Below are 22,427 nucleotides of genomic sequence, written 5' to 3'. Positions count from 1 at the left end.
CCCTGGATTTCATACACAGAAAACAAACAAAATGCAAACAAATACAAACAAACAATGATGAATACTGAATAATGATGGCATAAAACAGAAAACCGTCAATGGAAAAGAAAGCAGAAGATAATAAAAACTGGAACAAGTCTGCACGGTACCAAAAAGGAGATCAAATGGCTCGGTGTTCCATTTAAACCTAACCACAACCACAGGGATCTGCCCTATAATGCACTGTCTGATACGCAGGCCATTTCCATCACGGGTTCACAGTCAGAGGGGTTTCACCGGAAGCTTAACGCCCTTGGAGAATTCTGCAAATGGAGTTTGGCTTTCACTGTCAACCCCAGCTTTCTGCAATCCGGGTGTGTTTTTCCTGTGTGAACTTAACTTAAGACAGCTGTTTAAGACAAGCCTTAAAAAAGAACCCGGACTCTATTCTTCCTGATACCTGGGCACCATCTGACTTCTTCATTACACTCTGCCCTCTTATCTTCAGTGATCACTTCTTTGGGGGCAAGTATTGAACAGGGCCATGTCATAAGAACTGTTTTTTATTTGGGACACAATAAAGTGAGAGCTAAAAATCCATTCATGTACCTATTGTTTAATATGTCTCTAGAGACATTATTGTTATTTTATTGGAGAACATTATAAACCATCCCCATGGCTTTACTGTTATTACCTTTAATTTAGCCAATGGTATAGAATTTAAAATGCCGTCGAGATAAGGAAAATATACACATATAGGGTATTTTTTTGGATCAAGATACATAGATCGCTGATCTATACAGATTAACACTGAAGTGATTGTACACTGTTTTCTCAAACAATGAGGGTTGGAGCTAGGGAAAAACTTTCAATAATGTTCATTCACAAAGGTAAAGCTATGCCTGTTTGACTGAAACACATCATAAAAAGGCAAAGAGTATAAAAACAGGAAATATGAGTTTTTCTTGGGCACTTTCAAAGTACAAATTTGGAACCAAAGTCCAATGACGTCCACACCCACAGCCCTAGAATATCAGTCATCTGCTTCTTTTTACATCTCTGGGTGGTTCATCCTTAAGCGCTACGAAGCAGTGAAGTTCCTTTAAGATGCCACAGGTGTGTTTGAGCTAACGTTCAGTTTGCTTAGGAGGGGCTCCAAATCATATCCTTATCACCGGTGTGGCCTATGAAGGATAGTGTGCACCTCAAAGGAACAGAATCTAAAATCTGAATGCCTATAGGACAGTCTGGGTTACCAAAGGCAGAATAAAAACGAGGTCAAAAGTGCCCATTTAAGAACATGAGCTGGACATATTCTCCTAATGAGGGGTCTCTATACTCAGTGTTAAGCATTTCCCCCCCAATGGCACGCTGCCCATCCTGTTTGCCCACCAATAAACGTCCACTCACCTTCTTCTAGACAGAATGGCTCCCCAGCCCTCACCACCTCTTGACTTGCATTTTGTCTAAAGTTTACTAATCACTCTTGTAGGAATGTCTATTAATTTGGGATGATTGTAGAAAAACAAAGAATATAACACTTGTTGTCCTAATGTTTTCTTCACATGTACTTTCCTTTGTATTGGTTTAAATGTTAATTTATGGTATCTTTTGAGTACTACAAAATCACCAATATTAATATTATATTAGTTTAAGACAATTATTTTATGCATTTGAAATTTACTTTGTTTTTTGGTATAAAGATTTACATTTATTTTCTTTCCACAGAAAGCAACCAGACTGTTCCAGTATTGTTCTATTTCCTATAATTTTGTGATTCTACTTTTAAAATTCTTATTTATACTAGGTTCTATTTTTGGATCAAACATTCTGTTGACTTCATCTGCAATCTGCTCCCAAACTACTGGGATTGAGTTGATTTCAACTCTGAGTTACCCTATAGGACACAGGAGAGCTGCCCCTTTGGGTTTTCAAAACTATAAACCTTTATGGGAGCAGAAAATCTCATCTTTCTCCCTGAGTTAGTTAATTGTGCCAGCCTGGCCGATAATCACATGTGGGGCTAATTGAAAGGCGGAGGGATAAATGGGTGGTGAGCCTCGCCTTTCTAGTTCTTGGGTCTCTTGCTTTGTGATGGTGGCACCAGGATGCAGCTGCCTTAGCAGCTTCCTGCTTCAGCTGGCAAGGTTGACTTCCTACAAGACATCCCCAAGGAGAAGCCACATGGACCTATCCCAATGCAGCCCTGGGTGCTGGAGCAGCCGTGTGGAGACCCCTGCTAGTGCTGAGATGCTTGTTCATTCACTGACTCAGCTTTCCTCCTGCAGTCGGCATCATTGCCTCTGTTTTGTGAGGTGGAGGACTTTGTGGACTGGTTTTGGGTTAATGGGTTAATGTTGGACTTGTGGGCTTGGGCAGCATTGGGTTGGGATGTTTTCGTGATGCACATTTTCTTTACAGAAAACTCTCTGTTATCCATGAGTTGCTGTGGATTTGTTTCTCCAAAGTACCTAAACTAATACACTGTCCAAGGGTACTTAATCCTTGAGTAGCTTAAAAAGTTTGTAGTCACTTTGTGCTTCTCAAAGCCTCAATTTCCACATTTATTGTTTCGTACCATTGCCTGGGCAAGTGCCTGCACATCTTCTTTACATAAAACTCTCTTATCCATGAGTTGCTGTGGATTTGTTTCTCCAAAGTACCCAGACTAATACACTCCCATAGAATCACTAGTGGAGTCGAACTCTAACCTTGACCGTGCTGTCAGCAGCCCAACACGTAACCACCAGGGTGTCATCAATCTATAGCAGAGTTTGCTTATTAGTTTCATATTGATAAAACACGTCTGCTAGTTCAACTTTTCAAAAAGTCTATTTACTTACCATTTGAACTTTCAGATCAAATTTAGAAATATTTTATGAAGTTTATAGATAATATTATGGGGCTTTTTATTAGAATTGTATTATACCTTGGCATTATTTTTGGGTTGAACTAACAGTTAAAATATTAAAGAACTTCTCTTGCTTTTCCCTATGGTTTAATGCTGTCTTAAATCCACTAAAGGTTTTAAAAGAAGAAATTACATGAGAACTTACCCTTATAGAAGAATGCCGAATATCCAATGCATAGTTGTATTCCCAAGTATGTGAGTTTAATTTTAAAAATTTGCTTATATCTTCTGCATTGATCCCAAGATTTTGAAGGCCATTCATCATTTTTCCTTCTAATTTCAGCATATCTAAAATACTTTATATTCAAAGAAAAGAAATATGCCAAAAATTTTAAATTCATGAATATATTAACATAATGGAGTATAAACAGACAATGGAATATTGCTTGGTTGGCTGCCTCAACATGCATAAGCCTTGAAAACATAACACTGACTGAACAAAAAGACAAGTACAGTCTGTTCACTTACACGAAATAAAGAAATATATCGAAACTAAAGATTATCAGAGGAACTCTGGTGTAGTGGGTATGCGTTGGGCTGGGATCCACATGGTAGGCTGTTCAAAACCAGCAGCTGCTCCACGGGAGGAAGACTGGGCTTGCTACGCCCGTAAACAATTACAGTCTTGGAAACCCTCAAGGGGTCGCTGTGAGTCAGCATTGCCTCGATGGCACTGAGCCTGGCTTGGAAAGATTATTAGCAGTGCCAGCGATGGAAGGGAAGGTAAAGGGAGCAGTTTTTGCCTAGGAGATACTGAGTTTACGTTAAAAGTGGTACAGTACTTTGTATTAGGATAACATTAATGACTATACAACAGGAAGAATGCACTCACTGTCACAGAATCTTACATTTAAAAATGGTTGAGTTGGCAAATATTTTATTGTGTATAAATTCACCAATTCACCACAATAATTTTTAAAATACAAAAAACCTCAGATGATGCCACTGAGTTTTAGGCAGGTGACTTGTCCTGTCCGGGGTCACTCAGTCGAAGAGTGACAGGAATGGAATTAGAAGGCTATAGAAATATATCAATATCTAGCTATTTATACATATCCATATCTATAAACTATGGTAAACCTTATTTTAATGTACAAAGGTAAACATTGACTAAACAAAGAATTCTATTATTTTAAAAGTCAAGAATCACAATCATTATCTATATTAGTCTCTCTCTTTTTTTTAATTTGACATTTGAACTTCTAAAAAGAATTGAGAATAGAGAAAATGTGGATTTTAAAATACAGCCAACAGGAAGCACTACAGAGAATGAACTACATTTGAAACATGGTGATCTGTTTTATGTATTAGTCTCAAGCTGCCCCATGTGCACAACTTTAACGCTACATGCTTGTGACCTAGACAAGCCTGACCAGTGCTTAACGAAACAAACTTCACTACACAACAACAGTAAAAATGCCAGGGGAGCATGACAAAAAAGAGCAGTAGCTTGAATAATACAAATCACTAATCTATTAATACTTAGTCTGTGCTACACGAGTATTTCCTCATATGCTTGAAATTCTTACCCTCTTTAAAACTTTTCTCATCGGTAAATTTTGGATTCTCTGGGCAAAGTTCTTTCTACTTAAATTGATGATGGTTCCTGTTCAGAATCCTTTTTGTATGATAATATTCTAATGTTTCCCAAAGGTTTTGAAATTATAATCTGTATTAATTTAGCTTAGTTTTCAAGGAAAACTACCAATCGAAAAGCTAGAGACAGTGTGGTCCATTGGAAAGGGTAGGGGATTTTGAATCCGCTAGTACTAGCTCCGAGGGAAAAGTGAGGCTTTCTGCTCCCATAAAGAATTCCAGTCTCAGGAACCTCCGGAGCCACTCTCCCCTGCCCTCTAGGCCACTCTGAGCCAGCATTGACTAGATGGGAGTACATTTTCCAGGACTACTAACACTTTTGTGCGAGCCCTCGCTTGGTTGGGTCTTGGTTTCCTCATATGTAAAAAATAATAATAATTACATTTTAAGGTTTTAAGATTAAGCAAGTTTGTAGTGGTTTCACATTAAGCTGACATCTGCATGGTCAACCGTTCGAAACCACAAGCAGCTCTGCGAGAGAAAGACTGAGCTTTTCACTCCTGGAAGCAGTTACAGGGTCAGAAACCCACAGAGGGTGCAATGAGGAGGCAGCACTGAGTCCATGGCAGCGAGTTTGGTTTGGTCTTGGGATGCTGGCCACAACGCTGTCTTCGATCAGCCTCGGTTTCTCCTTTGGGCGTCCTACATCTTTGATTTAAAAACTGGTTCTTTCAATATGCTAGGTTTAGTTATCAGGAATCTCTCTCAAATCTGGATTTTAAAGTATGAAAGTAATTTTTGATACTTCGCTTTTAAAGAATTACTACCTTCGAGTTTGTTTTGGACACTGCACTAGCTTTTCCTCCTTTTGAGTCATGACTGAAACGCCAATTTGGTTCCATAATCTGATCTTGCCGAATTGTGAATCGGGTGCACTTTTGCTTCCATTCCATTTCCAGTCAGGCCATACCTATTTTCTCAATTAGGCACTGCTCCCCAAACCTACACTTCCATCTTTGCCACAATCACCCTTTGTCATTACTATCAAAACTATGTCATAAATGTCCTTTATCATCGATATCCCTTGCTTGAAGCAGCCTGAAGTTCACTGTCCTAATGCTCCATCATTAAGGAGTAGCTTGAATTTCTGAAGCTTGCAAATCCAAAGCACTGTCAGTCACCACTGATAAACACTGTTGGTGCTACTTGTCACCCAGTTGGCTTCAACTCACGGCAATCTGAAGAATAAGAGAACAAAACATTGCCCCGTTTTGTTCTATCTTATGACTGTTGCTGTATTTCAGTCTCGTGCCTTTGTGGGCATTCCCATGAAGAGATGACACTCTCCCAACCAGGACGTGCTTTTCTATGGATTAATCTTTCCAGACAGTACATTCAGAGTGAGCCAGAGACTCGCTGTCTTCATGTCTAAGGCACAGTCTGGTTTTATTTATTCTAAGATTGGCTTAATTGATTCTTCCAGTGGCTCATGGTCTATTCAATATTCCTTTCCAATACCACATTCACATGCATTCCTATTTTCTTTTTTTCCTGTCCACCTTGTGCATGCAGATGAGGCGACTGGAAAGCGCCAGATGTGGGCAAGAACCACCTCAGTCATCCAAGTGACCCACGGCATCACTTCTACCGCTCAGGCTATAGTTTGCAACTACTGATCTTTCTTCTTGCTTTCCAACTATTGCAATCCAATCGGTATTAATTCCAATTACTAGTAACTATAAACCATATAGAGGTACAACTACTATTATCCTATCAGTGTGTAAATTTCACTTAGACAAATGATTTTTTTCTCGACTTAAATTGGATCCCCAATACTTAGTAGTTCTTACAACATAATAGCCACTCAAATATCCACCAAGTTAAAAATGCATTTTTAAAAACTCAAAAGAATTCAGAGACAGATAACTTCAGTAAGAAACCCCAAAAAATTGCATAAGTGAAGCTATCAAGACAATTTTATTACTTCTTTTTTATACTGTAGTAACATTACTCAAACAGGAGCAAGTTAGTTTTCCAGGTATGAATTTGCAGTTCATACCAGAGTCAATTTCTGACCTTCGAAGTCTATAGTTGAAGTGATTATTTAGTGGCAAAAATCTTATTAGAAACTATTTCACAAGATATAACTGCATAAGTTAAGGTAAATACAATATAAGACACAGTCATGTGCTTCCTCAAATTTCTTAGATTTACCTGCCTTTTCCTCTTGTCACTTCCAAAGCCTCTTCCTATCTTAGCTTCCTGGGCGGTGAGAGGTAGTCTGGTGAAGAGCCCTAACTGACTGAGTGTTGACCTGAACCACGGAGGCTTTAGTGCAGCGGTTGTCAACTTGTGGGTCACGACACCTTTGGGGGTTAAACAACCATTTCATAGGGGTCGCCAGATTCATGACAGTAGCAAAATTAGTTATGAAGTAGCAATGAAAATAATTTTATGGTTGGGGTCACCACAACATGAGGAATTGTATTAAAGGGTCACGGCAATGGGAAGGTTGAGAACCACATCTTTTAGTGACTCTCACGACTTCTAGAATCTGAAGAAGAAAGGGTGATGGAGCATACATAGTCTAGTACCTATGTGGATAACAAAACTCGGAAATGCAAAAAAAAAACCCCAAACAAACCAAAAACTCGGACATGCAGTGAGAGAAGTGAAAAAACAAGTATTATACCTGCCTTTTCCTTATCCCAAATGAACCATTCTGCAGCATTAATTACACTGGACTTCTCCTTAGACCCAAGATGTAAATTCAATATTATGACTTTTTTGGGGCCTCTTTTTCCTAAATGATTTTCTTCCCTTAATCGACTCCTTCACACTGCTTTTTATGCCACACACACTGATTTTGTTTTGAGAAGGCTCTTGGATTATTTTGTTCTCAAATGCCAGAAGATGCAAATATGCTTACGTATCTTCTCAATCCTCTTGAGGAAATTATTATACCTATCACAGGTGATCCCATCAAGTAGGAACAGAATGGAGCACATTTCCGAGAAAGCACGAAACACTAGGCAGAAGAGCCAGAGCATTTTTAGTTCTTGAGTAACCTACAATCTTGGTTAATCATTCAGGACACTATTCCTGCCAGGAAAATGTCCCTGTACACTATCACAGCAAACTTTCTAAAATTTACATGCCATTTCACAGCCTCGTTTAACTCGTTTTTCATGGTCCCTGAGCACAAATATAACTTTTGTCCTCCAAGTTTATGTAAGCATCTAAGAACCCCTCTACGTTTTTATGTGCAGTACTTGTTCTACATATCACAGGTTATCATTTTTTTTCTAATGCAAGGTTCAAAAGATTTAACTAAGTACAAGAGTGCTTAAGCTGATATGAGGCGAGATTGTAAAAAATAGTAAAATAATAGTTAAGTTTCAAATGAATTCATCTATTTCTCTATTTTTCCTACAAACTTTTATTTCTAAACTGGTAAGACAATGGAACATAAGTATCTAGTTAATTCCAGTTCACAAAAGTATGATAGGGCTTCACACAGTTCATGGGAAAGGTCATTATCTTTTAATGCCATGGATATTTTGAAGTCCTCTTGTATACTCAATTCAATTACAGCTGAATAAGTGAACTAAGTGTTGTATTTATTAGAATCATGTTACGTTGCAAATAGTAAGTCTGAATGTAGTTTCCCTTTCAAAGCAAAAATTTTAAAAATTCACTTCTATTACTTTTGTTTAGCTCATTCTATTAACATATGGGCCAATGTCCACTAATAAGTAAAAGACTTCATAATTCGGGTCCAGAGCACTTTTTCTGAAGCTATTTTTGATTTTAAGGATCTAGAAAATACCCAACGTATGTGCTTTCACATTTTCTTTTTGATAGCACACCTTATATTCTGATAAATGCACTTTATATTCTTGCTAATTTTTTCTTCTGAGAAAAACCTTGTACTGCCTGCAGTTCCTCTCTGGAAAGTGGGGCTCTCTGGTTGCTAAGCCACCTCCCAGTGCTTTTCCCTGCTGTATCACTAAGCTACTCTTTAAAACAAAAAACAGTTTGGAACAATGAGAATATAGGATTCAGAAGCCTCAGTTTGCTCATCTGAAAAAATACCTACATAAGATCTCTTGTAGTCCTGACATTCTAAAATGCTTCTACCTCTCATATGTGAAGCCACACACAAAAAACTTGTTTTTCGCAATCAAACACATGCATTTGCTTTAACTTTAAAGTGATTTTTGTTTTGACAAATATTCAAGAAGTTTACTTCTTACGTAAACAGCAGTTTGTTTGCTATCAATAATCTAATACTTACCTAAAAGGATCGTTTGTATCCTTATCAATACGAAGTCCATTTATATAGAGAGTCGTATCACCTGCTTGAATAGCATATCTATCTCGGAGAACCTTGAAACAGAGAGAACAACAGTTAAGGACCTGATATGAAAATAGCAATTAAGCCAGAAGGTCAGCGAGTTATTTCTACAGTCAGATAATAAGCATTTTAGGTCCTCCCTGCCAAACAGTCTCTGGAACAACTACTAATTCTGTTTTTGTAGCAACAAAGCAGCCATAGACAATACATAGTTTTAAAATGTGCATGCCTTATTTTCCAGTCAAATTTTAATTTACAAGAACAGGGAGCAAGCTGGATTTGACCTATGGGCAACTGATTGCCCAACACTGACATAACGACAGGACTCTGACAGATCAGAGACAGAACCAAATGCTTGAATCTTTTGATTTTGTAATTCAGGATAGTAAAGTTGTGAAGCTCCATGATGACTTATCTACTACATTCTGTGCACACACATGGTCAACCATGCTTAAGCACTCAGCTGATAACTGAAGGGTTGGCAATTTAAACCCATCCAGTGTCTTTGTGAAAGATTTGACAATCTGCTCTAGTAAAACTGACAGACAAAAAAGCACCTCTGGGGCAATTCTACTCTGTCACAGAGGGAAGCTCTCAGTCAGAATCCATCCGCGACATAAGACAATAGAAAAAGGGGCCTTGCTCTTCTAGTATTGGTTGCCCACATGAGTGCTTGCCACTCACCAAAAGGTTGGTGGCTTGAACCCACCCAGTGACTGAAAGAAAGACGTGGTGATCTACGTCCAGAAAGATCCGGTTTTGTGTACTGCCATATTGATTCCTGCTCAAAGCCTCCTAGGTTTCCTAGGCTGTATCATGCTGGGAACAGATTGCCAGGCCTTTTCTCCCATCAATCAGCTACGTAACTTTAAACAATCAATCTTTCGGTGAGCAGTGGGAAGCTTCACCTCTATGCTCCTCTTCCTAAAGACCACAGTGGGGAAGACCCTAGAGCAAGGATCCTCAAACTCTTTAAACAGGGGGCCAGTTCACTGTCCCTCAGACCCGTTGGAGGGCCGGACTATAGTTAAAAAAAAAAACTATGACCAAATTCATATGCACACTGCACGTATCTTATTTTGAAGAAAAAAAAACAAAAGGGAGGAAAACACGGGGGTGGGGTTGGGGGGGGGCGCGGATAAATGTCCTTGGCGGGCTGCAGTTTGAGGACCCCTGCCCTAGAGTAAAGGGTCACTTTTTCACATGGGGTTGCTGTAAATTGAGATGAACTCAACATCACATCATTAACTGTAACAGCATCATGTGCTAGAAATGACTTCAGACACTGGGTCAGCACTACAATTTAAAACAAATAATGGCCTTGTCAGCACAGCATAGTTAATGAGACCACGGTTTGGGAGTCAGACCTGGTTTAAGTCCTAGTCTTGAAGCTTACTAGTTTTATGTCTTACTAGCTATATGAGTCAGTTTCCTCATCAGTAAATTAGGAATAATTCAATCTATCTTGTAGGTTTGTTGTAAAATTTAAATGTAATATATCTATGCAACCAAAGCACTCAAAAATGAAAACTACACTATTATCATAAGAATAGGCAAATCAGTTTAGGGGGAAAAACAATTTTAAAACAGTGCAATTTGAGGGTGAGGAAGAAGATGGAGTCCAGTTAGATTTACCTGCCCGGAGCTCCTGCTGCCAGACCAGAAAATTAGAAGGTACAGTGAAGGAGACTGGGAAGCGCATCCTAAAATTAGAATCAGGGTACTAGGTCTGTCCTGATCCCTGCTTTTTAAATTTTCACTCACAAAGTGAACCGAGAACACACTGAAACGCCCTAGGTTAATTATGCTGGGCTCGTGGGTTCCAGACAGAGCCTCTCCAGCAGTGAGTAGCGATTTCCCCAGGTGACATCCAAAAGGGGTCATAATCCCAGACTTGAGAACCTCTGAAAGGTAGTCACACGACCCCACACCAGAGCTCCCAGCGGTGTTAGCTACTTTGTGCTCATAGCCTAGTGGTCAGGGTCATCACGGGAAGCCACAGTTTTGGAGCACTTGAAAAGACGACAGAAAATTTACCCGAGTCAGATCACAGCATGGCAGAGCATAAGCTGGTAGCAATAGCCCAGAGGGTGGCAATGGGGGCAAATTTAGTTCCAGCTGGCTAAGAAGAAAACAACCTCCCTGATAAGCTAGATCTCCTCCCCTGAGAGTCAGCGTGACAAGCCAGAAATCAGGGCACCTCATAAGCCCAATATAAAAAAGAGAAAAAACATTTTCTCTGTAAAAACTGCAAGTCTCAGGCTCATTGTTTAACTCCAAGACAAACTGGAGTTAAACAAACCCTTTAACATACATTAGCATACCAAGGGAGTCAGTGCTAAGGAATGCCAGAAGGTAGCTACAGAGCCCTGAGGCTTTCAACATAACAAAGAGTCCCAGGAGCAAGCCTCAGTTTCAGGATACCCCACTGAGCACAAACCCAGAGTCCATAGCCTGGGGGCCAATTTAATTTAATTCAATTCTAGCTGGCGGGGGAGGTGGGGGGGAGCAGGAAGAAGAACTCTGAACTATTGGCTATTGGGGCATCAGTGGTCTTGGCACAAGCTAGGGCAACTCCACAAGCCCAACAGGGGCGGGGGTGGGAGGTGGAGGAGCTACTGTCCACCCTCAGTGATCCTACACACAGCTGGGGAGGTCCTTCCTGTTCTCCAGTGACTGGGGATCCCTTGCCTTTCCTGGGACCATACACTTGGCTGAGGAAACTTCCCCCCTGCTGCAGTGCTGCATACAGCACAAGGCAGCCATACCAGTTATCTCCAGTACTCAACACCATTGCTGGAATCGCTGCCTGGCCTCTGCTGTGATCTTGCCTTCGAGGGTAATTCCTCCCAGCAACTGTGGGACCCTACAACAATTGGGCACACCACACCCTGCTACCTTAAGGCAGGGTTGGAAGTCCTCCAGCCCCACAGTCAGGTGATCAGGCCCCAGCTATCTCCTTACTTACTATTTTTTGTCTTCTCTCTTTATTCTCTCGCCCTTCTATCATTCCCACTGCAGTCAGTCTCAGTGGGCCCAGTTTTGTCATTTTGTTTCTTTTTCTTTGTTTTTCCTCTTCTCTCCCTCTCTTTCCTTTCACACGCCACTGGTGGCTTCCGGGCCACTATCCTCTACCTAGGGCAACTCCGCCCAAAGAGCAGGGGGAACTCCAGCCTGCCCTGTGTGGGTGTGCTGCACACCACACAAGGCAGCTGCGACAGCCCTCTACAGCGCTCCAGCAGCTGAGGAAACTTCTGTGTGGTGTCTATGGTGATCTTGCCGACTAGGCAATTCTGCCCAGCACGGGTGGGGCCCTGCACTAAAAGGGCACACTAACCTGACACTCTGGTTTTTTCTTCTCGCTTTGCCACCACAGTCTTAGTGAGCACAGTGGTGTTTTCCCCCCTTCTTCCTCTTTCTTCTCTCTTTTTCCCTTTTCTTGTTTCTCGCCTCTCACTGGATCCCCTGCTGGATCCCCTACCCCAGAGCTCCAGCCTGCCCCACGTGCAGTGCTGCACACGGCATGGCAAGGGGCTCAGCTATCTCTTCATTTTTTTCTCTTTCTTTTCCTTGTTCTTCTTTTTTCCTCATCTATCTCTTCTCTTTCCTGCCAGTCTCAGCAGATTGTTTTTCTTTTTTGTTTTCCTTTTTTTGACTCTGTTTTTGTTTTGTCTTTGCTTTTGTATGTGTGTGTTAAGTTTTTTATTTTTGCTCTTATATTTGTTCTCTCCTTTCTCTCTGTTTCATCTCTTCTCCCTCTCTTTCCGTTCACAATCCACTAGCGGCCTCCAGGCCACTCCCCTCTGCCTAGGGAAACTCTGATGGCCCAGCTCCGGGAGCTCCTGCCACATTTGTTGGCTTTAGGACACAGCTGGGGAAATCATGTCTGCCCTCCACTACACCACAAACAGTTGGGGAATCTACCCTTGAAACGGTTGGGGGAACCAGGCTTCAACTCAATGCGTCAAGACATGAATACAACACACCAGCAAGCACTAGGAAACCAATAGAGAGGTCTGCAGGACCGGCCCCAATCCTACCTATGTGGACACCGATGCCCCCCTCCCCCCTCAAAGAATGCACTTCAGAGGACAACACTGGGGCTACATCTTGGGGAGAGGGGCGCATCTGACTAGAGCACATGGGAGAAACGAAAAGGGATGGAGAGGGAGGGGAGCACATCCTGGCCCACCAAGCCCCAATGACGATGTTCCTGCTCAGAGCTGATAACGCACAGAGAGGACCATAGGGCCAGACCCACCATGGGACACAATGTCCCTCACTATACCATAGCGCTGCGGGGACAATACTGGAGGCACAGTATGGGAAATGTGCACAATCTGATCCCAAAACGCTGGGGTGAAACAGTACTGGCATGAAACAGAGCAGCAAGGGGAGCAAAGTGATGAAATCCCCAGGGAATACCAGAAATAAACTTTGGAGACAGAGTGTGCTACCCCATCAGACTCGACTGGAAAACACTCGTTAAGGCCAACAGACAGACCTTGAACTATCTTTAGACTTTTCCATGGATGTCAGTGGCTTTCTTTTTGTTGTTGTTGCTTTGTTGTGGTGGGGGTGGTTATTGTTTTGTTGGTCTTGACTTCCTTTGTTGTTTTATTTGGCATTTCCTGGTTTTTGCACTTATAAATGTATATCATGTCTATCTAGGTAAGATAGGCAGAATAAATAATTCGGAGATGAAAGAAGGGGACCAAAGATTCCGGGGGGATATGGGAGAATGGGAGGTGGGAGAAAGAAAGGGTGGGTGGGTGGGTGGGGTGATGGTAACCAACTCTGGGACAAGGGAACAGCGAGTGAACTAAAATCAATGGAGAGAAGAGTGTAGGATGCCTAGTGGGGCTTTAATCAAGGGCAATGTAGCAGCGAGGAATGACTAAACCCAAACGAAGGACAAACATGATGGTGGGACAAGAGGAAAGTAAAAGGAAATAAAGGAGAGAACCAAGAGGCAAAGGACATTTGTAGAGGTCTAAATACAGGCATGTACATATGTGTGTGTGTGTATATATATATATGTGTGTGTATATATATATATATATATATACACACACATATATGTATATAAAACAAGACGGGAATAGAACTAAATACAGGCATGTACATATGTGTGTGTGTGTGTATGTATGTGTGTGTGTGTGTATATAACAAGACGGGAATAGAACTATGTACTCATGTCCATACATTAAGAATTAAGGTTGCAGATGAAGCCGATAATTTATAAATTATTATTTTTCATATCTTACACTGTCAGACATCTCCCTTCACCCATGTTTCTGTTCTGTCCCCAAGGGAGGTGGGTATATGGATATCCTTGTGATCAGTTCCCTTTTTTACCCCACCTTCCCTCCATCCTTCCGGTATCCAGACTCTCACCACTGGTCCTAAAGGGATCATATGTCCTGGATTCCCTATGTTTCCAGTTCCTATCTGTACCAGTGTACATCCTCTGGTCTAGCCAGATTTGTAAGGTAGAACTGGGATCATGATAGTAGGGGGTGGGGGGTGGGCGGAGGAAGCATTTAGGAACGAGAGGAAAGTTGTATGTTTCATCATTGCTACCCTGCACCCTGACTGGCTCATCTCCTCCCTGAAACCCTTTTGTAAGGGGGATGTCCAGTTGCCTACAGATGGCCTTTGGGACCCCAATCTGCACTCCCCATAATTCACAATGATATGATTTTTTGTGCTTTGATGCTTGATACCTGATTCCTTTGGCACCTCTGGTCACACAGGCTGGTGTGCTTCTTCCATGTGGGCTTTGTTGCTTCTGAGCTAGATGACCACTTGTTTACCTACAAGCCTTTAAGATACCAGACACTATATCTTTTGATAGCTGGGCACCATCAGCTTTCTTCACCACATTTGCTTGTGCACACATTTGTTTTCAGCGATTGTGTAGGGAAGGTGTACATCATGGAATGCCAATTTAAGAGAACAAAGTGTTCTTGCATTGAGGAAGTACTTCAGTGCAGGCCCAATGTCCATCTGCTGCCTTAATACTAAACCTATGAATATATACACGTAGATCTATTTCCCCATCATCATATATAAATATATTTACATAAGTACATGGTTGTATTTAGGCCTCTTTAAATGCACTTTGCCTCCTAATTCTTTCCTCTATTTCCTTTTACTTTCCTCTTGTCCCACTATCATGCTCAGCCTTCATTTGAGTTTCAGTAATTTCTCTCGGTTACATTGCCCTTGATCAATCCCTACCAGACCTCTTACACCCTCCTTGTCACTGTTTTTGGATCACTTGTTGTTCCCTTGTCCCTGGGGCAGTCAACATCACCTACTTTCCCCCACCTCCCCCTCTCCCATTTCCCCCCTGGAACCATCGGTCCCATGTTTTCTCCTCCAGACTGTTCATCCAGCCTATCTTATGTAGATAGACCTGCAGAAATAATATGCACAAAAAAACAAGACATAGCAAAACAAAGCGACAAAAGAAAACACAATGACAACAACAACAAAAAGCCAATAACAACAACAAAAACCCTGTAAATAGTTCAAGGTCTGTTTGTTGACCTCTAAGAGTGTCCTCCAGTCGAGTCTGATGGGGTGCCACGCCCTGACCCCAAAGTCTATCCTTGGCGATCCCTCCATTGCTCTGCTGCATGCCCTTAGTGTTTAGCCTCAGTGTGGTGGGCTCAGACGGGCCGCAATCCCAACACTGGGTCTCCAGTGTTGTCCCTGTAGGGGCATGGGTCAGCGAGGGATGTCGTGTCTTATAGTGGGGCCGGCCATATGGTCCTCTCTGTGCATTGGTGCTCTGAGCTGGGATATCATCCCCGAGTCTTGGTGGACAAGGATGTGCTCCTCTCTCTCTTCCTCCCCATTCACTTGCTCCCATGTGCTCTGATCAGACATCTCTCTCTCCCCAAGCTGCAGTTTTAGTGCTGTCCTCTACAGTAAATTCTTCTGGGGGCCCTATAGCGACCTCTTATTCTTCCAATTCTCCTATCTCTACAAAAGAGGGCTTTAAAAACATTGTGGAAAATTCTATTATCTGTTAGTTCCATTTTTCCATGAAGCCCCCTTGTATTTTCACTGTTTCCAAATAATTGCAAATAATTAGACAGAATAACAAATTAGTTTGAACTTTCAAATGTGAAACATAAAGTTGCAAGAGTATATGATATAAAATTAAGAAAACAAGAAACAGAAATTAAAACACTAAAACTAATCAAGCACACTGCTATTGAGTTAACTGGATTTTTGAGGCTGTAAATCTTTATGGGAGGAGATAGCCTCATCTTTCTACTGAAGAGTCGTTGGTAGGTTCGAACCACCAACCTTATAGTGAATGCTTACTGATAAGGCCACCCAAAACCAAACTCATTGCCATTAAGCTATTGAGTCAATTCCAGAAAGGAGTCACTTTTTCACAGGAGAGCCTCATTCTCCAGAGAATGGCTGGTAGTTTTGAAAAGTGAGTAGTACAAAATGTAACCAATTTGCTGCTAGGTCTCTAATTGTTGATTATTACTGTAACCAAACTCCTAAAACAAACTACACAAAAATGACATGTGGCTAAACCTCAATGACTGACAACAGGTACACGTATTCCTTGCTCACTCACGTTATATATTCAGACTTTCAGTCATCTTAGACTCTGTTCCATGGGCATTTCCATTTCAGAATCCAGGCTAGCTCAGCCTCTATCAGGGACACATCTCTTGTGATACAGAATAGCAAGAGGGAGAGCCAAACCATGCAACTGCAGGCAAAGTACCTGCTTGGATATAAATAACAGATATATGTGTGCTCACCTTCCGTAGGTGAGAGCAACGCACACAGTTAGAGGGAACCGATCACAAGGATCTACATATAACCCCCTCCTAGGGGGATGGGCAACAGAAAAGTAGGTGAATGGAGATATCAGATAGTGTAAGATATGAAAACATGATAATAATTTATAAATCATCAAGGGTTCATGAGGGAGGGGGGAAAATGAGAAGCTGATACCAAGGGCTCAAGTAGAAAGAAATTGCCTTGAAAATGATGATGGCAACAAATGTACAAATGTACTTGACACAATGGATGTATGGATTGCATTAAGAGTTGTATAAGCCCCCAATAAAATGATTTAAAAACAAAACAAAAAAACCCCAACTAGTTCAGGTATTTCTTGCAAATCATTTTTTTCAAGCAAAGGGTTGATACAACTGAGCAAACACTTATCTCATTTGGATAAGAGCTGCTTTATCAGACAACAGTTAGCTCAAAAAGCCATCATTCTGCCTGGTCCACCAATATTAAACTATTGCTTCCCAAACTTCAATCAATCTCCAACAGCTCCCTACCTTGAAGGACTTAACTTAAAACACATAAATCAAAGCCTTCACCCCTATAAACATTACACCCTTATGTTCTCCTTTTAAGACATTAACAAACTCTGTCAGTGAGTTTATTTAACTAATCTTTGCTTGATCAACAGGATTTTATGGTGATTTTTTTGTTGGGGAACATCACACAGCCACTGCCCACTTAGTTTTATTTACATGTATATTGACTGTACTTCAAAGCAGCTCATATGTTGTTCCAGAAATCAGAATCACTTAAAAATTGTTACAAGTTGTGGTGGCACAGTGGGCTATGCACTGAGCTGCTACTATGGCTGTGGCTCTGACCCACCAATTGTTCTGTGGGGGAAAGACAAGGCTTTCTGCTCCTGTGAAGATCGATACCCCCAAAAGCCCACAGGAGCAGTTACACTCTGTCCTACTAGGTCTCTTGGACCCTATAGACAGGAAGGATTTTTATCAGAAAAGTGAGTAGCTATATTTTCTAATCTTCTCGAGTATATATTTTTTCTCCAGTAATCTGGCAAGATGCTTGATACTTAAGCAAACATTCAATAAGTGTTTACTAAAATGACGTGCAGTACAGATCAGGATGCTAATTGTGGTTCAGCTTTATATAAATTCTGTGAGCCGGAAGAAAACAATGAATCTTAATTTATGCACTGTGATATTAATAAAACTTGACATAGGATGGGCTGCTAACCTCAAGGCTGGCAGTTGAAACACAATAGCCACGCCAGACGACAAAGACAAGGCTGTCTGTTCCTGTACAAATTTTAGTCTTAGAGACATTAAGAGGCACTTCTATTCTACTCTGTCCTCATGGGTTGCTATAAGTTGGAATTGATTTGATGACTATATTTGTGGCCATAATATACAAAACGTATTAAAATTTTATAATGCTTTCAACTAAGTTCACATGGAAGCAGCACACTGGCCTATGTGATCTAAGGATTATAAGTCTTAAAATCCAAATACAGAAGAGGGAATGGTATCAGAGCTTAAAATCTGAACACCAAATTTTGTAGGCAGCTATGAATGACCCTGAAAGCCTGAAATCCATTCACAGGGTCTCCATGTGGACTAAGTCTCTGGTGAATTCCCTCTGACTAGGGAACAGGCATGTGACCAGCCTCGCTAATCAGAGAGAGTGCACATTGCAGAGTGGATTACTACACATGAAGTTTGGTTAACATTTGACACCTTGCCATTTGATCTTCTTGTTGACTCATTTTATATTCCAGTTTTTAATTATTTTCTGCTTTCTTTTCAATTGAGATTTTTCTGTTTTATTTTGTCATTGTTATTGCTGTTATTTGTATGTTTTGCTGTATATGAAATCCAGGGTAGCTAAATCTATAGACAACAGGGAGGTTGAGGGGAAATGAAGAGCTAACAATAGTGAGTCCAAGAATGAAGAAAATGTCCTAAAAGGGACTGTGATGATGATTGCACAGTAATCATCTCTGTAATATGACTGAACTACTATTGGATTGTATGGTATATGAATTATATGTCAATAAAACTTTTAGAAAAAGAAAAGAATTTGTATAATGCTAAATACAGAGTACATCCAGTCAATCTGACTCACAGAGACCAAAAATAAAGTTTTGAGGCTGTAAATCTTACTCCGACAGACAGCCTCATCTTTTTCTTGCAGAAGAGGGAGCTTGAGCCACCAGCCTTGCAAACAGCGGTCCAATGCCTAACACACACTACCACCAGGGCTCCTTAAAATGTATTTTGGGTAACATTCAATCATTGAAAATGTTTTTAATTCAACAAATACTTTAAGGGATTACTCTGTGACAAATATTGTACTCACTCAAGCCCAGGGCTGTTCAGTGTTGTTTTTAAGATCATTTTATTGGGGGCTCCTACAGCTCTTCTAACAATCCATATATCCATTGTAGCAAGTATATTTGTACATATGTTGCCATCATTATTTTCTAAACATTTACTTTCTATTTGAGCCCTTGGTATCAGTTCTTCTTTTTACCCACCCCCCCATGACCCCTTGATAAATTATAAATTATTATTATTTCTATCTTACACCAACCACTGTTCCCCTTCCCCAGTGATTTCTTCTCCACTCCTCTCCCCATCTTCCCCCTACCCTCCCTGGTATCGCCACTCCCATTTCTGTTCCTGAGAGGTTTAGCTGACCTGGATTCAGTGTGAGCTCTTATTTGTACCTGTGTATGTGCTCCAACCTAACCCGCAGTGAAAGGTAGGATTGGGGTCATGATAATGGGGCGTGAGGAAGCCTCAAGGAACCAGAGGAATATTGTATGTTTCAGCAATGCTATACTTCACCCTGATTGACTCATCCCTTCTTTGTGACCCTTCTGTGAGGAGATGTCCCATTGTCTACAGATGGGTTTTGGGTCTCTGCTCCAATGCCCCTTGTTCTCAACAATGTTTGTTTGTTTTGGGTCTTCTGAAGCCTGATCCCATCGACACCTTCTGATCACACAGGCTGGTGTGCTTCTTCCGTGTTGCTTCTCTGCTAGATGGCTGCTTGTTTACCTTCAAGCCTTTAAGACCCAAGATGCTCTCTATCTTTTGAGAGTCAGGCACCATCAGCTTTCTTCACATTTGCTTCTGCACCCATTTTGTCTTCAGCAATCATGTGCATCACAGAATGCCAGGTTGTTAGAACCAAGTGTTCTTGCATTTGAGGGATGGCTCGAGCAGAGGTCCAAGGTCCATCTACTTCCTCACTGTATTGCCATATAAATATATGGACATATGCCAATACCTCTATTTTTATGAATGTATTTACATAAGTGCACACCTATGTTTATATCTCTATCCATAACTTTGCACCCTAGATCTTTCCTCAGTTTCCTTTTACCTTCCTCCTTTCCCATCATCATACTCGCCTTTCTTCTGCTTCTTAGTAATTCCTCTCACTAGATTGCTGTTGCTCCAACACCCCCAGGATCTCTACGTTGATTTTAATTCCCTAGTTGCTCCCCTGTCTATGGCATTGTTTGCTCACTGCTCCCATCCCCTGCCTCCTCCTCACCCTAAGTCCCTCTGGAACCTTCAGTCCCACTGCATTCTCCTCAGGCTTGCTTCCCATGCCTATCTTATATAGGTAGGCAAACTAACAATAACGTAGACAATACAAAAAGAAAACAAAAAATTTATATATATAAAAGACAATATATATATATATATATCATATATCTAGCAAAAAAACATAGATAATTCCAGGTTTGTCTGCTGACCTTTATGACTATCTCCACATTGATCCTGGCGGGGGCAGGGTGTGTGTGTTTCCGGTAGCTGCCCCTCCTAGACTGAAGTGTATTCTGGGGGCTACTCAGGGGCATTGTGGCTTTGCTTTATTCCTGTTGTTGATCTGTCATGTTCCCTTCTTGGTTTGCCCCATTGTGGGGGGTTCAGACTAGACTCACTCCCTGCCATGTGTCACCAGTATTGTCCTCTGTCACGGGATGCTCCAGTGAGTAGACATCATATCTCGAGCTGTTGTTGGCTGTACAGTCCTCTCTGAGCCTTATCAGCTCTATGTGGGAAATTGTCCTTGGGGCTTGGTGTGCCGATGTGGGTCTAGAGCAGTGGTTCTCAACCTTCCTAATGCCACCACCCTTTAATATAGTTCCTCAAGTTGTGGTGATTCCCCCAACTATAAAATTATTTTCTTTGCTACTTCATAACTGTAATTTGGCTACTGTTATGAATTGGGCAACCCCTGTGAAAGGGTCATTCAACCCCCAAAGGGGTCGTGACCCACAGGTTGAGAACCACTGGTCTAGAGCTTCACTCACTCTTTTCCTTCTTGGTTTACCCTCTGCGTGGGCGTGGGCTCAGTGTTGTTCTCTGTAGCACATTCTTCTAGGGAGGGGTCATGTTGGCTCTGATTGGAGCCGGCCCTGTAGCCCACTCTGTTCATGTGTTGCTCCATGTGGCTACGTTGCCCTCAGGGTTTGGTGCGCCATGGTGGGGTCTGTGTGCACACTCACAATCCTCTTAATTTTCTGGTCTAGCATCAGGAGTGCTGGGTGGGTGATTCTATCTGGACCCCATCATGAGTCCCCTTTTCCTATTCAGAGTTTCTGAACCTACGCATTCCTATTACCTTTCACTTCTCCTTTGCTTCAACAACTAACTTTGATGGCCACTCACACTGACTGGTCTTTAAAATGATCTTATCTGGTGACTTGAAACTCTAGTCCTCCCAGTTTTCTCTCGTGTTCCCATTATATTCTTTTTTAACCTAATAAAATACACGAGGTTCTGGACTTGAAATCACTATACAAAGTAAGGTTCTGATCATCAGAATACCTATTTTGGCTGATTTTTAATGGGGAAAAACGTATAAACTTCTATTATGTGAAGCCATCAACATTTTGGCATTTCTTTCTTTGTCCCTCTTCTCCTCTCCTCTCCCCCTTCCTTTTTAATTGCAGATTGTGTAATCCAAACAAATGCTGGAAATTATTTTTTTAATCCTTTGTGAAATCATGGAAAAGAAAAGCTTACAGTAATAATCCCAGAAGTCGGTTTTGAAATAGAAATGTGTAAGGCAAACAACAGGGCAAAGAATATCCCAGGTAGCGTGATATTAACCAAAGAGCTTACGTTCCAGTGACCTATGCATTTACTTGTGTATTCTTCTTGGCCATCATCAAAATAGCGGAACTTAGAGGGAGGGTATTATGTCCCAGTGTGACAGGCAGTGCTGACTGGCTAACCTAATTCCATACATGACCCATTTGTCTTTTGATTGCCTCAGTTACTCGAAAAAGAAAACATTACATGCTCTAGCCTTCCTTGTAAATAAAGATGGCCTCATGATAAGACTCAGGGCCAAAGAAACGGAAGCAGAAATCTGCTGAAGCGTGACAAGGAGGCTTTTGTGAAAACAAATGTCCTTCCCAGCTCTTCTGCTCTGAAGACAGATACAAACACTGGCACCACTACAGTCCGCTTACAACCATGGAAGAAAGGCCATGGTGGTGCATGTATCTAAACAGTGTTACACACACTCCGGGAAAAGGCTACACCAATTCAAACTCACTGCTGTTAAACGGATTCGGATTCATATTGGCCCTGTAGGACACAGTAGAACTGCCCCAGTGAGCTTCATAGGCTGTAAGTCTCTACCAAAAAAGACGGCCACCTTTTCCTCCCACCAAGTAGCTAGCAGGGTTTTTTTTCTCTTTTTTCCTTTTTCTTAATTCATTTTATTGGGGGTTCTTACAGCTCTTAAAACAATTCATACTCCCCTTGCAGAGGGGTCTCAGGGAGGAGACGAGCCAGTCAGGGTGCGATGTAACAA

General features: G+C 41.4%; 1 protein-coding gene across 1 annotated transcript in view; it reads right to left on the bottom strand.

Moving 5' to 3' along the window:
* UGGT2 (UDP-glucose glycoprotein glucosyltransferase 2) overlaps positions 1 to 22,427 on the bottom strand; it is a 264,346-nt gene that overhangs the window by 163,649 nt on the left and 78,270 nt on the right. Inside the window, exons 12-13 of the mRNA XM_045289053.1 lie at positions 8,724 to 8,815; positions 3,036 to 3,186 (exon numbers count right to left, since the gene is read on the bottom strand). Of these exons, the coding sequence (XP_045144988.1) occupies positions 3,036 to 3,186; positions 8,724 to 8,815 (243 nt within the window). The remainder of the gene's footprint in view (positions 1 to 3,035; positions 3,187 to 8,723; positions 8,816 to 22,427) is intronic.

Source organism: Echinops telfairi, unplaced genomic scaffold (genome assembly GCF_000313985.2).
Source record: "Echinops telfairi isolate 266 unplaced genomic scaffold, ASM31398v2 ScPeMD7_24;HRSCAF=84, whole genome shotgun sequence".
In the NCBI taxonomy this organism is placed as follows: domain Eukaryota; kingdom Metazoa; phylum Chordata; class Mammalia; order Afrosoricida; family Tenrecidae; genus Echinops; species Echinops telfairi.
Note: the sequence above shows the minus strand (reverse complement) of the source record. Positions and strands in the feature narration are given on the sequence as shown.